Genomic DNA, 12,152 nt, shown 5'->3' with positions numbered 1-12,152 from the left:
TACAAAGAATACGTATAAATAAATGATCATATATCAGTAACAATGGATACGGATACAAATAGCTGATACGGCATCATATCTGCCAATGCGTCAAACCATCTGCCAAACAGAGAACTCCAAATTACAACCCCGTACATAATAATGAGTCATGACTACTAATAACTAGTTTCAACTCTGACATCACAATGATGTCATTTTAAATCTCAATTCTTTTCTCCATGGGAACTCATCCTATAAATATGCTCACTCCCTCCACAAACCAAAACCCCAATCATCCCACTCTAAAAGTCTCTCTGATAAAGAAAAACTCTCTGCACTTTTCGTTGTTAGAATGGGTTCATCAACTGAGACCTCCATTGCCACAACCATCTCCAATTCTTCACCTCCATCTCCACCTCAAGTAATAGTAAGTCCTTGTGCCGCCTGTAAAATCCTTCGCCGGAGATGCGTCGAAAAATGTGTACTAGCTCCTTACTTTCCACCAACTGAACCCTTAAAGTTTACTACTGCTCACAGAGTTTTTGGTGCTAGCAATATCATCAAAATGTTACAGGTAAATTATCTAAAATTACTTAGAATTAGCTAAATTGTGATTAACAATGGATAATTACTTTAGCTTTTTCCTTAATGTTATCTTAACTTTGGTTTTGATTTCTCTTATCAGGAACTCCCTGAATCACAAAGAGTTGATGCAGTCAGTAGTATGGTTTACGAAGCGAATTCCAGAATAAGAGATCCGGTTTACGGTTGCGCCGGAACAATTTGTCAACTTCATAAACAAGTGAGTGATCTTCAAGCTCAATTAGCAAAATCTCAAGCAGAGGTTGTTAATATGCGGTGTCAACAAGCTCATTTAGTAGGCCTACTCTGCATGGAAATGAAACAACATTCTCAATATCAGCAGCAGCAGCAGCAGCAACAACAACCCACAACCAGTACCATATCGCCTACTTCATCCTTATCGTCTTTGCAAATGCAACACGATGTTGATGATTTTCTTTTTAATACCATCACTACTGATTCCTCATCTCCGGATAACAGTTTTGATGGGTTAATCTCCGGCGACGGGAATCTGGGTTCAGAATGGGAATCTTTATGGTGATTAGTTTGAAAACTAAGGAGAAGAATATACATCATTAGCTTCATTCAGCAATAGCATTAAAATTTTATTGTCCCTAAATTCTGGTTCAGGAATTACAAGTATATTTCCTCTTAATTATTAACTCATAATCTAATTGTACTTTTGTATGAAGGAGAAAATTAAGAGCAGAATAAGCATCTGTTTTATATATATTTATTGAATAAACATATTTATTACGCTATTTGTTAATCAGTTAATAGGGACATTATTAGTATTTGGTGGCGGTTTCTGGTATAAGCAGGTGGCTCTAGATTTTTTTTTACAAAAAAGTCCTTTAGGTGAGTGCCATATGAGGGTATCTTGGTACAGGGACTTGCAACTTAGTCGAACTAAGCTCACACCCAAGCTGTAGCGCAGTTAGGAAACTGATAACATTATTAAGCGCCTATTGCTAAACGTATTTGTCAAACCATATCTAGACGCTATATCTCTTTGTCGTTCACTTTCTTTAGTATTTCCCTCCCTAATTTCTTATTTTTCGAAGAATAATGACTTTTTTGTTCATTTTGAAAAACGAAAGAAAAAACTCCCGAGTTTCAACAATAGCTTTCTTCGAATCAAAAATAAAACAAAACAATACCTTTCAGGGTTCGCTTTCAACTCATGAACAATCAGTAATCATGTTTAGGTACGTATGAAATCATCCCTTATACGGTCTAACAAAGGTAGATCAGTCCTATTATGTGTTCAATATTCTGCCCCATAAAATAATTATGATAGGGGAAATTACACACAAAATCTCTCACCAAGCTGGACCCAATTTTTATTCCCCAATAGTGGGGCCCACTTGTCTATGAGCAGAGGGTCTTTCTGGACGGTTTTCCACGCGGTCCGTCCAAAACTAATTTTGACTGGTAACTAAAAAGTGGTGCTTCTGCTTCTCAGGAAGTAGAAGTATTTGCCAAAATTCAGAAGGCGCATAATCTTAATGCAAGCCATATGACGTGACTTAGGAGGCCTTGTTTGTATGCGGGGAAATTCTGCAGTTCGCAAAAATTTGCCGTATTAATCTCTAAATATCATCCAATTTTTTTCTTTTGATGTATAGTTTTTGAAAAGAAAAATAACAGCCTCTTAAAAATTTAGTGTTTAGCCTATAATATTATTTTGGCGCACCTAGACTTTCGATCGTGTTTAATATTGCTGAAGATGGAACGCAACATGATGAACCATGGACGATGGTTGAGGTAACTACAAATTTTGGGACCTTATCACGTGACGACACATTGTCGGTAAATGAATGATAGAGAAGGTATGCACTATGCAGTATTATTTTGGTGATGGGATGCCGCATGAGTCATGGCTGCTGCGTCTTTGAAATAATATGAAAAGAAAGAAAGAAAAAGGGTCAGGTAAAGCTAGTTAGTTCTTTATAACGTCTCAACCTCTCCTCAACCGTAGCCTTATCTTATGATTCTTCAACTTGCTCCCTTTTTTTGTTTAGGCTTTTGCATGATGTTTGACTGAACATAACACAAAAGTTAATCTCTTGTTCTTTATCTCTCCGTGGGGTTTCCAAATCTACTCATCTCGTGCATAAATCTAGATAGTCCGCTGTATGTAAGTATACTTATTGCCAAAATACTGCAATCTCTCATTCTCTATTCATATTCTTTCACATGGGTTTCATTTCTATTGAATTTACGTCACTCCGCTTTATGAGACCGAAAGAACTCATATATCAAATAATCTAAACAGAGTGCACGAAAAACACTGAAAAAACTGTCCTCTCACATGAAGAGGTTCAAAAATAGCCCCGAATCTCTAGAGGCGAGACCCATCCTCATGTGAGTGGACAGTTTCTGCATATATTAGAGACGCGAAATAAATACGTTACCACAATTAACCATTGTAACTATAAAAACTTAAAAAGGAATAGTTGCTCATAAACAAAGAGAAGACCGCTACGAAAAAGATCCGGACACATCAATGATCGACCGTATTACATATGTCAAATATAGTGGTGATATCGCAGCTAAGCAAGACTATAGAATTTAAGACATTTCATCGTTCACATTTGGTTTTTCCTTAGTACTCTTTTTAAAACCTCACCTCACAACTGAGAGCGAGTGACACCAAATTGCTACTCATCGTAAAACCACTGGAAAAGAGTAAAAAGTATAATGCAAGTATGAACTCTTTAAAGGGGTTTGTTTAAATATTTGGGTGAGGAATTATGCTCGGTTGTTGTTCCGACAAGGAGACATGAAAATGGTATCCCATCATCCTTTAAACTAACGTAACCTATTCCTAATTAAGTTGTTGACCCATTTGTAAACACAGCTTAATTAATTAATTATGCCAAAAGTAGTTTACTTTACATTTTCGTTTGAATAATGAAATTTACTGTTTTTCCTTCGAGGACAGTAATTTGCTGCTGCCTATAAGAGCGTCCATATCTTGGAGATCCCTATACTATGATCACGGACGGGTGTTGTGCACGCCTCAGTTAGGGTGATGTTTCACGACTGATCACAAATAAGTCACGAGGTTTCAAAGCGATGGCATTCTTCCGAAAAGAGTCCCACGGCAATCCGCTGCAGTGACGACCAAGATATGATTTCTCCAGCGACAACCACGTTCTACGTTTGTACGTAGCCTTTTGCCATATTTTCATCGTGGCGCTGCTCAATCTCGACCTGCTTTCTAGCAGATAAAGCAAAGATCCGCAGATCGCAAAATCATGGAAGCCACTGTAGATGTACTAATGCATCGAGAAGAGTTGAATTCCAATCGCTTAACAGTTAACACATGCACACCATTTATTTCATTTTTAACCATATAAATTAGTAATAGAAAAAAGTTGAAACAAACCCTAATTTGGATTTCAAAGATATCTTACGTAAAATACCAAAAATGGAATACAGTCGGCAGAAATGAGGAAGACTTTGCTTGTCTTGCGACTTTGAAACAAACTATTTACATTTGTGATTTAAGCCTATAAACAAGGGGAGCAAACAATGGGCACAAAAGAAGTAATTGAATAATAATGGTGCCAAATTAGTGGAAAACAAAGCCAAACTTCTAGGATTAAAGTAGTAAGTAAAAGCTCATTACATATTCAATGTAAAAAAGTAAAGATGTTTTTATTTTGCAATATAAAGTTACAGCAAACCCATTTTTTCTTGGATAATTGACTTGCAAGAGAACGAGCATATTACCTGTATCAATCAGGTTCATCATCACGACAGGCAGTAAATTCAATTCAAGGTAGTTTCTCGGTAGATTTTCCCGTCGGAAAGCAACACCCTGAAAACAAAAGCATTTACCGGCTCTGTCTCTTTTGCGTGCGCCGCGCGGTCACATTTTGTTTAGGTCAAACAAATCTTCTTGCTATTAATGATGCATGCAATTAGTATTGCAATCGTCCATATCCACTATTCACTACCAGAGGTCAGATACAAAAATGCTTCTTATACTACGTACCGGTACATATTTATTGTGCTGACCAAGAAGTCTTGTTCTTCGACATTAGTTGTTTCAGATAGCTACTCCTGCTCCATCATTAAACTGTCGGTCTGTAATGTTTGTGTATTTTGAACACGTATACGTACCAACATGGACATCTCTGTTAGATCAATAAATTTCTAGTTCTATCTCAATCTTTAGAAGTTGAAGATTGTATTTGAAAATATTGAATTCAGTCAAGAAATACATTTATTGCCTTCAACTTGGCATAATCCAAATCAAGCAAAGCTGGGCAAAAGCCAATTTGGGATACTGCTTCAATGATGTACGCCTTTACTTTTCCGATTCTTTTTTGAGAAGGAAAGGTTATAATAGACAGTGTTTTACGCAACTAGCCAGTTAATGCATTCACGTTTTAAGCATTAGCTTTGATTTCTTGTTTAAGGATACTCTGTTACTTACAGCAAGAAGATTTTGTTTTTCCTTTTCAGTGCAGCCTTGAAATGTTTTCCATATGGTTGATTGGTTCTGATCAGAATCTCGTAATCCTACAACATGCTATTGCTAAAATTAACCGGTATTGCCTAGTGCCATGGATGTCTTTTTCGCGCGCTTGTCATATATTTAGGGCTAAGCGCCAAACTAGTAGGATATTGCTGGTACTAGGCGGGCTACTAGCTAGCGACATGTTAAATGAAACTTAGCGAAATGGAAGAATAACGTCCATTTAGTCATAGTCACTAGCATTGCGTGTTATGATCGAATGAATATTATATGGCACTAATTGTGTGTACGGTTGTACCTTTCCAAATTTATCGATTGCGAATCTGCGATCATTAAATCGTCGGCAAAATGGAGCACGATTGTAAATACGTGTACACAATTTGTCCATCTCTCGAACTCAAATACTTTCTAGTATATTCAGTCAAATGACGGTCCTATACTCCTATGCACTTTTGCCCTTCGATTTAGGCTAAAGCAAAACTAAGCAAGAACGACAGGATGATAATGGCTGAAATGATGGATGATTGTACATTATTCAGCTATCGTTTTTGTTGTGTTTTAACTACTACTTTCTCAGATAACTTTTGGCGAAATGCTGTCCTCTTGATTGCGTTTTCTCATCATTAATTTGAGACCGATTGCTGAAATCTTAGAGTTACTAGTTTTGAAACAAGTTTGGGTGGGCAAAACAAAAATAAATTGTCGAATCACGCAACGGCGCAAAATTTTACCCAGACATATATATAATCACAGCCAGTTGCCAAATTGTTTGTTTTCTCATTAGTCTGATGCTGAACTCGACGCATACATATGATGTTGAAGTATTAGAGTCACTATGTTGTATTAAGCGCCCTTAGGCGCCCAAGGAAATTTGAAAAAAAAACATAAACAAATAGAATTTGGCGCTTTGGGCGCCTTTTTTCCTAGGCTCCCCGTGGGCGCCTCGCGCGCCTAGGCGAGCGCCAGTGCGCCTTTTACAGCATAGTGGAGTCATTTACAATTTTATACCTAATTCTATGTGCACATATCAAACTGAAAGAGTTGTTATCATACCATCAAATAATTTTCGAAATCAAATATAATAAGTCAGATCTAAATGTATCGGGTGAGATTCAGATGAGTCTCTATAGTCTAAAAGAAAAACAAACAACCTCTAAAATGGTGATAATTGATTTGTGCTAAAGATGTTGTTAAACTTAGTTCTTCAACTTAGTTATTTCAGATTGATACTCCTGCTTCATCATTCTAACTGTCCGTCTGTAATGTTTGTGTACTTTGAACACGTATATATACCATCTCAATCTTTAAAAGCTGAAGATTCTATTTGAAAATATTGAATTCAGTCAAGCAATACATTTGTTGCCTTGAACTTGGCATAATCCAAATCAAGCAAAGCTGAACAAAAGCCAATTCGGGATACTGACACAGAGTGACACTAATGACTTGAATGATGATGTACACTTTTGCTTTTAAGTTACTATAGACACTGCCAGTATTAAGTATATCAGCCAAGATTAGAGGTGTAAATTGGGTTGTGCCAGCACGAGCACAGCCCATCCCAGCACGCTAGAATCTGAGCTCTGCCCAGCCCAGCACGTGACTTAGCCCAACATGGCCCAGCACGTTAGTTTCGTGGGTTGTGCTAGGTTAGCCTAATCGGCACAATAGCACAGCACAACACGCGGCACGGATAAGCACGTGGCCCAGCCCAACACAGCACGTTAAGAAAGCACGTCATAGCACGCACAAGTACACATATAACAAGCCATAATACATCACATTTTGTGTATGTTTCATAAAAGAGTCATTATTCTAACTTGTTTTTGACATTTTATGCTGGTTTATTTCTATAACAACACATATAATACCTAAATATTTGGAAAATATATTTCAATATCGTTGTTATAATGTCGTTACTTATATTTGACTAGAACATCATTTTACATGACAATGATCCAATTTTACATTTGATGAGATATTTCTTTTTATTGAATAACTTGTTAATTTTACTTGAAATAATTTCAAATGATATGTTATCTATTTAGATTCTCCTGATAATGTCCGACTTAATGTATACCATTAAGTGATTTCAAATTGTTTATAACACGTGTGCCAACACGGCACAGCACGTTTATTCGTGTGTTGTGCCCGTGGGTTGTGTTGTGCGTAGCTTTTGACTAGTAAAGCACAACACGACACAACACATTTAAATCGTTGGCACAGCACAGCACGGCACGTGAAGCACGCAACTTCGTGTGTCGGGCTGTGCCGGGCCGACACGTTTTACACCTCTAGCGAAGATGGTTCCTGCAAAATTATGAAACCACGCAACTAGCTAATTAAAGCATTCACGTTTTAAGCATTGGCTTTGGAATGTCTTCCTTGTGGTGGTTGATTGGTGCTGATCAGAATCTTGTAATCCTACATGCTATTGCTGAATTCAACCGGTATTTTCTCGTGCCATGCATGTCTTTTCCGTGCTTATCATATTTTTGGGGCTAAGTGCCAAAGATATTGCTGGTACTAGGCACGCTACTACTAGATAGCGAGACTAGTAATGTGCGAAACTAAGTGCCAAACAAGTAGGATATTGCTGGTACTAGGCACACTACTGCTACATAGTGAGCTAGTAATGCGCGAAACTGATAAACATCCATAATCACTAGCATTGCGTGTTATGGTCAAATCGATATTATTAAGGGCCAATTATAGAATGGTCATACTTTTTGTAATTCGTTCACAAAATGATCATATTTTTGTATTTCGATTATAAAATGGTCACACTTCCATCCGATTTAACATTTTTGAATAAAATAGTGTTAACTTTTCCCATAATATCCTCCTCCAAAATACCCTTTTCATTTAATAAATTGGTTGATGTGGTGGTGATGAAGCGGTGGTGGTGGTGGTGGAAGCTTAAGAATCTTCATTAAACTCCAGAGGGGAAGCGATGAACCCTTTGGTTGAATGCGGTGTAACGATCCTGAATGCGTTTTAACTATCCTAAATGCGTTCTAACGAACCTGAATGCGATGTAACGATATGTAAGCGGCGGCACCACCACTTACAAATAACACCACCACCGCCAAAAAAACTATAATGAAAGTAGAATTTGAAGTTATGTATGAAAGGATATGTAGGTAATTTCATTATCATATTTAACTGTGAGTCACCACTTAACTCTCTATTTAACGGAAGTATGATCATTTTGTTAATAGTTTGTAACAGTATGACTACTTTGTAAGTCGGGTCTTAATAGTATGACTGTTTTGCAATTTTTCCTATTATTAATGGCACTAATAGTATGTACCGGGTAGTACCTTTCCAAATTTATTGATGATCGTGATCTTTTTCCCTTTCTTTATACACTCTGAACGGTCATTAGACCGAACGTCAGCAACATGGGGATCCATGTAGTGTACTGTTAGGGTTGTCATTGGGCACCCATTATCCGGAACTGAAACTGGACCCGGTATATTGAGGTCCAGTTCAGGGTCCTGAATTCGGACCCAACGGATATTTACCCGTTTGGACCCGAAAATTCCGAAACAGATTGGATTGATCTTGGATATTGGTTTTGATATTATCCAAGAATTCTTTCATATATCCAGGTACACAGATATTTGGTCTATACATATTGATTGTGTGAGAGAAAGAGAAAAATTCTATATAAAATCTGATTCAAGGGTCTACTTGCGCTTGTATTAGGATTTGTCCATATATGTTACCAAACGAAAAAATTTGGTGGTGTATATGGTACCCTCTCCTTTCCCTAAAAACTCTATATTTTTGTACAAATTTTATTTTGATTTTCTAAAAAAAGAAAAAAATTAATACCCCTCTGTTTCAAAATATTATCTTGGTTTCATGTGCAATTTAAACATGAAACTAGCCTATCATTTTGAAACGAAAGGAATAACTACTTGGGTGTAGGAATAATTTTGATCTCATAACTCGATCACGAACCTTATTTCTGTTAATCTTAGTAAACAAACATTAAACATTATTCATACCAAGATCTTTATTTGCGAAAAGATTACATTTTTTATTGCATCATATATAAATTAGCATAGGCCATATATAAGATTTTGAAAATCAGCCGTGATCAGAGGCAATTACCACCGGGACCTCCATATATCATTGAATTATACCCATGTTTGCGTCTTTCCCATAAACCATATTTGCGAAAGATAATATTATAACAATCATCATTTGTATCTTTCTGTGTTACTTCTGAATTGCCGAAGTAGCTTGTGTCTCCATTTGCTTCAACGACTCGTAATAATCGTATAAAACCCGTTGATTCTATTTTATAATCTTTTGTTGGTAAATTGCCATTTCCCATAGGTGGACTTGGTGTATTTGGTATTGCGCCTGCTATTCCACCGAATCTGATTAATGAGGCGGCTGGAAGATAAGTGAATATTTCACTTGGCCAGTACCCAATGGGCGCTCTTTGGTTTTCACCAATATAAATCCACCAATTACGAGTATCTTCATCCTGTTACCATGTATAAAAAGTGTCACTAAACCCCTCTATTTTAACGACCATTATTATGGTAATGGCTGCGATCTTTATAGTGTTATAATCTTATCAAATTGAAAATGTATATTTACTATGGACACAAGATGTAACGAAATAAGGGAAATTATGTTAGAAAAACACTGCTACAAATGTTTTTCATAAAAGTTATTTTTCATTTTTTGCAGAAAATATCTAGTGCAGGTAATTAATTACCATAATCACACTTAATAATACTTCTGTTCCATAGGTTGTTTGGGGATTTAAAACTGCACCAAATAGAATTTGAGAACCTATCTGGACGAATCCTGGGCAAAGCGTATTGAAACAACCCGTGTTTATATGTCCATCAGCCTGCCGCGTACACATGAATAATAAGAAACAACAATGTATTTTCACTAGTCGAGATAGTGTCTACAACTAAATTTGATCAGGCATAATCTTACTGTCCAATGGGTAAAAAATCTGGTAGCATGATCACCAAAAAGTTCTGGGTATACCTAAAAAAAAAACAATATTAAAGACCAAACTTAGTAACTAAAAGTTACGGCATATCAATTAATACATGCATAATGATTTGTGGAACACGATTTTTCATGCTCGTTATGCACACAAGCCATCGACTATTAGTTCCTGGACATTCACGTCAAACAGGTTGTACACCAATCTAGGGGGACTACTAACACTATATATACATGCCACAAACCATGTTATCTACTATACTAATACCATTAGGATTATGAATGGTTGATTAATTAATATTGATAGCTAATCACTTACAGCCCACCCTCCTTCAATGCTATTTGTTGCTTCCGCCTCTCCATTTTGAACCCACATTTGTGATGTACTATATTGATTCGAAGTTACAGATAGAGTATGAATTCCAAAGCTAGCTATAGCTCCATGATATATCGCATGTGTGTTCGGTGGTGTTTCCACAGATACATACTGGATCAAGATAAAGAATAGAAGATGTTACTTCCATTTTTCTAGAAGACTACTAATTAGTTCTTGTTTTGCAAAAAGTTTATCTTAATATAGTCAAGGAATTATTACTTACATGACGATACATGTTCCGGAGGTTCACATCATTTGTATGGTTTTGTTTACTTTTTCGTAGAAGATGTGAAAATGTTAGTTCCCGCTTTGTGGTCCTTCGAATAGGGACTGTTCCTATCGGACACATAATTTCTTTACCAAGATCATTAATTTGTATCGATGAAGCTTTTGTGGATGATGAATCTATCATACTGATGTTTTCTTTTCGAATAGAATAACTTGGTTCCATCTGTATTTATCAATGATTATAATTAGTATATATTATTAAATTAAAGCATAAAGCATAAAAGTGAGGCTCTATATGTATATTCCAATTATTTCAATCCACGAAATCACTCCTGAGCTAAAGATTTTGAGATTGCAAACATGATGTCATTAGAAAGTATGTGATCGGTGGTGATGTTCTTCCATGTACGTAAATGGTTAACAAAAGGATTTGCACAACTGCAAAAACATGCAGTGAGATATGGCTTATATCATTAAATATGTGTACCTGGATTTTATGATTTTTAAGTAATGGATGGTCGAAAGCAGGTTGTTTGTAGATGTCGATGCAATCTACAGTATCACCCATTTTAGTCTGAAATATATGTAGAAAAAAGAAATAGTTAGAAAAGAAAAAACAATACATATACACAGTTGCTACATTAAACACAATTTACTCTGACGACGTTTAGACTCGTATTATGTAAATAAATTTATTCGTCGGAGATGAAGAGCGATATATCTTACGATTATCGTCTTGATTGGTGGTTTATTGAGAGTCTTGAGTTGTCTTTCAATCTCCATGATTTCTTCTTCCGATACATTAGTATAGTTTACTCCTTCTCCATATTTGGACAACATAATCAAACATATAAAAAGTATCATTGGAATCTCTACTAAACTTAACCTAAGATAAACCATCTTTAATTTGGAGTATAAAGGATGGCTAATTACTAGCTTATATATATAATACATGATCGTGTGCAGTAATTAGCAATGCCATAATGAATTAATATCCATGCATTAGAATATTATTCGTTCAAAAGAATATCCGTTAGGTTGTAATTAATAAGGCCTACTTTAGAAAAATAATCATTACTATTCTATCTGTATTATATTAAATGATCTCTTAGAGTTTTCTACAGATAATAAAAAATTGAGATCTTTTTTTGATTAAATAAAAATAAATAGTAGTATGCTTGATGGTAGAAGTATGATATTATACATACTCTTTTTCCGAGTGCCCATGTCTAATTTGATTTTAATCATTTAATCTAATTTCGGAAGTTATGTAATGAAGGACAAGATTTTGAGCTCGCGTGGTGACGAGACTATCCATCAACTACTTAATAAATCAACCTAGATTGTTAATGTCAATTGTCAACATACAGTAAAACTTCTATAAAATAATAGGACTGGGACGGCCCTAATCCTATTATTTTAAAGAGATATTATACAATCGATAATTTAATAATTTATTATTTTTAAGGTATATGAATAATACATTAATTTAAAGAATAATTCACACTCCCT

General features: G+C 35.8%; 2 protein-coding genes across 2 annotated transcripts; one reads left to right on the top strand and one right to left on the bottom strand.

Moving 5' to 3' along the window:
- The first annotated feature begins 277 nt into the window (after positions 1–277).
- LOC113313567 (LOB domain-containing protein 1-like) lies at positions 278–1,320 on the top strand. Its single transcript, XM_026562360.1, has 2 exons — positions 278–553; positions 665–1,320. The coding sequence occupies exons 1-2, from the start codon at positions 332–334 to the stop codon at positions 1,100–1,102; spliced, it is 660 nt and encodes a 219-aa protein (XP_026418145.1). The 5' UTR covers positions 278–331; the 3' UTR covers positions 1,103–1,320.
- Positions 1,321–9,158: 7,838 nt separating this feature from the next.
- On the bottom strand, positions 9,159–11,540 carry LOC113311650. Its single transcript, XM_026560460.1, has 7 exons — positions 11,367–11,540; positions 11,128–11,214; positions 10,636–10,863; positions 10,356–10,523; positions 10,022–10,075; positions 9,792–9,929; positions 9,159–9,554 (listed from the first exon to the last, which is right to left on the bottom strand). The coding sequence occupies exons 1-7, from the start codon at positions 11,538–11,540 to the stop codon at positions 9,159–9,161; spliced, it is 1,245 nt and encodes a 414-aa protein (XP_026416245.1).
- Positions 11,541–12,152: the final 612 nt, after the last annotated feature.

This window comes from Papaver somniferum, chromosome 9, assembly GCF_003573695.1.
Source record: "Papaver somniferum cultivar HN1 chromosome 9, ASM357369v1, whole genome shotgun sequence".
Classification (NCBI taxonomy): domain Eukaryota; kingdom Viridiplantae; phylum Streptophyta; class Magnoliopsida; order Ranunculales; family Papaveraceae; genus Papaver; species Papaver somniferum.
Note: the sequence above shows the minus strand (reverse complement) of the source record. Positions and strands in the feature narration are given on the sequence as shown.

What these genes read in the sequence shown, in the direction of transcription:
- LOC113313567 (XM_026562360.1), top strand. Translation starts at nt 332, where the DNA reads ATGGGTTCATCAACTGAGACCTCCATTGCCACAACCATCTCCAATTCT. An exon ending in ATATCATCAAAATGTTACAG is followed by an intron (nt 554 to 664) that starts GTAAATTATCTA and finishes TTCTCTTATCAG; the next exon opens with GAACTCCCTGAATCACAAAG.
- LOC113311650 (XM_026560460.1), bottom strand. Translation starts at nt 11,540, where the DNA reads ATGGTTTATCTTAGGTTAAGTTTAGTAGAGATTCCAATGATACTTTTT. An exon ending in TTAAAAATCATAAAATCCAG is followed by an intron (nt 10,864 to 11,127) that starts GTACACATATTT and finishes TGATAAATACAG; the next exon opens with ATGGAACCAAGTTATTCTAT. An exon ending in TCCGGAACATGTATCGTCAT is followed by an intron (nt 10,524 to 10,635) that starts GTAAGTAATAAT and finishes ATCTTGATCCAG; the next exon opens with TATGTATCTGTGGAAACACC.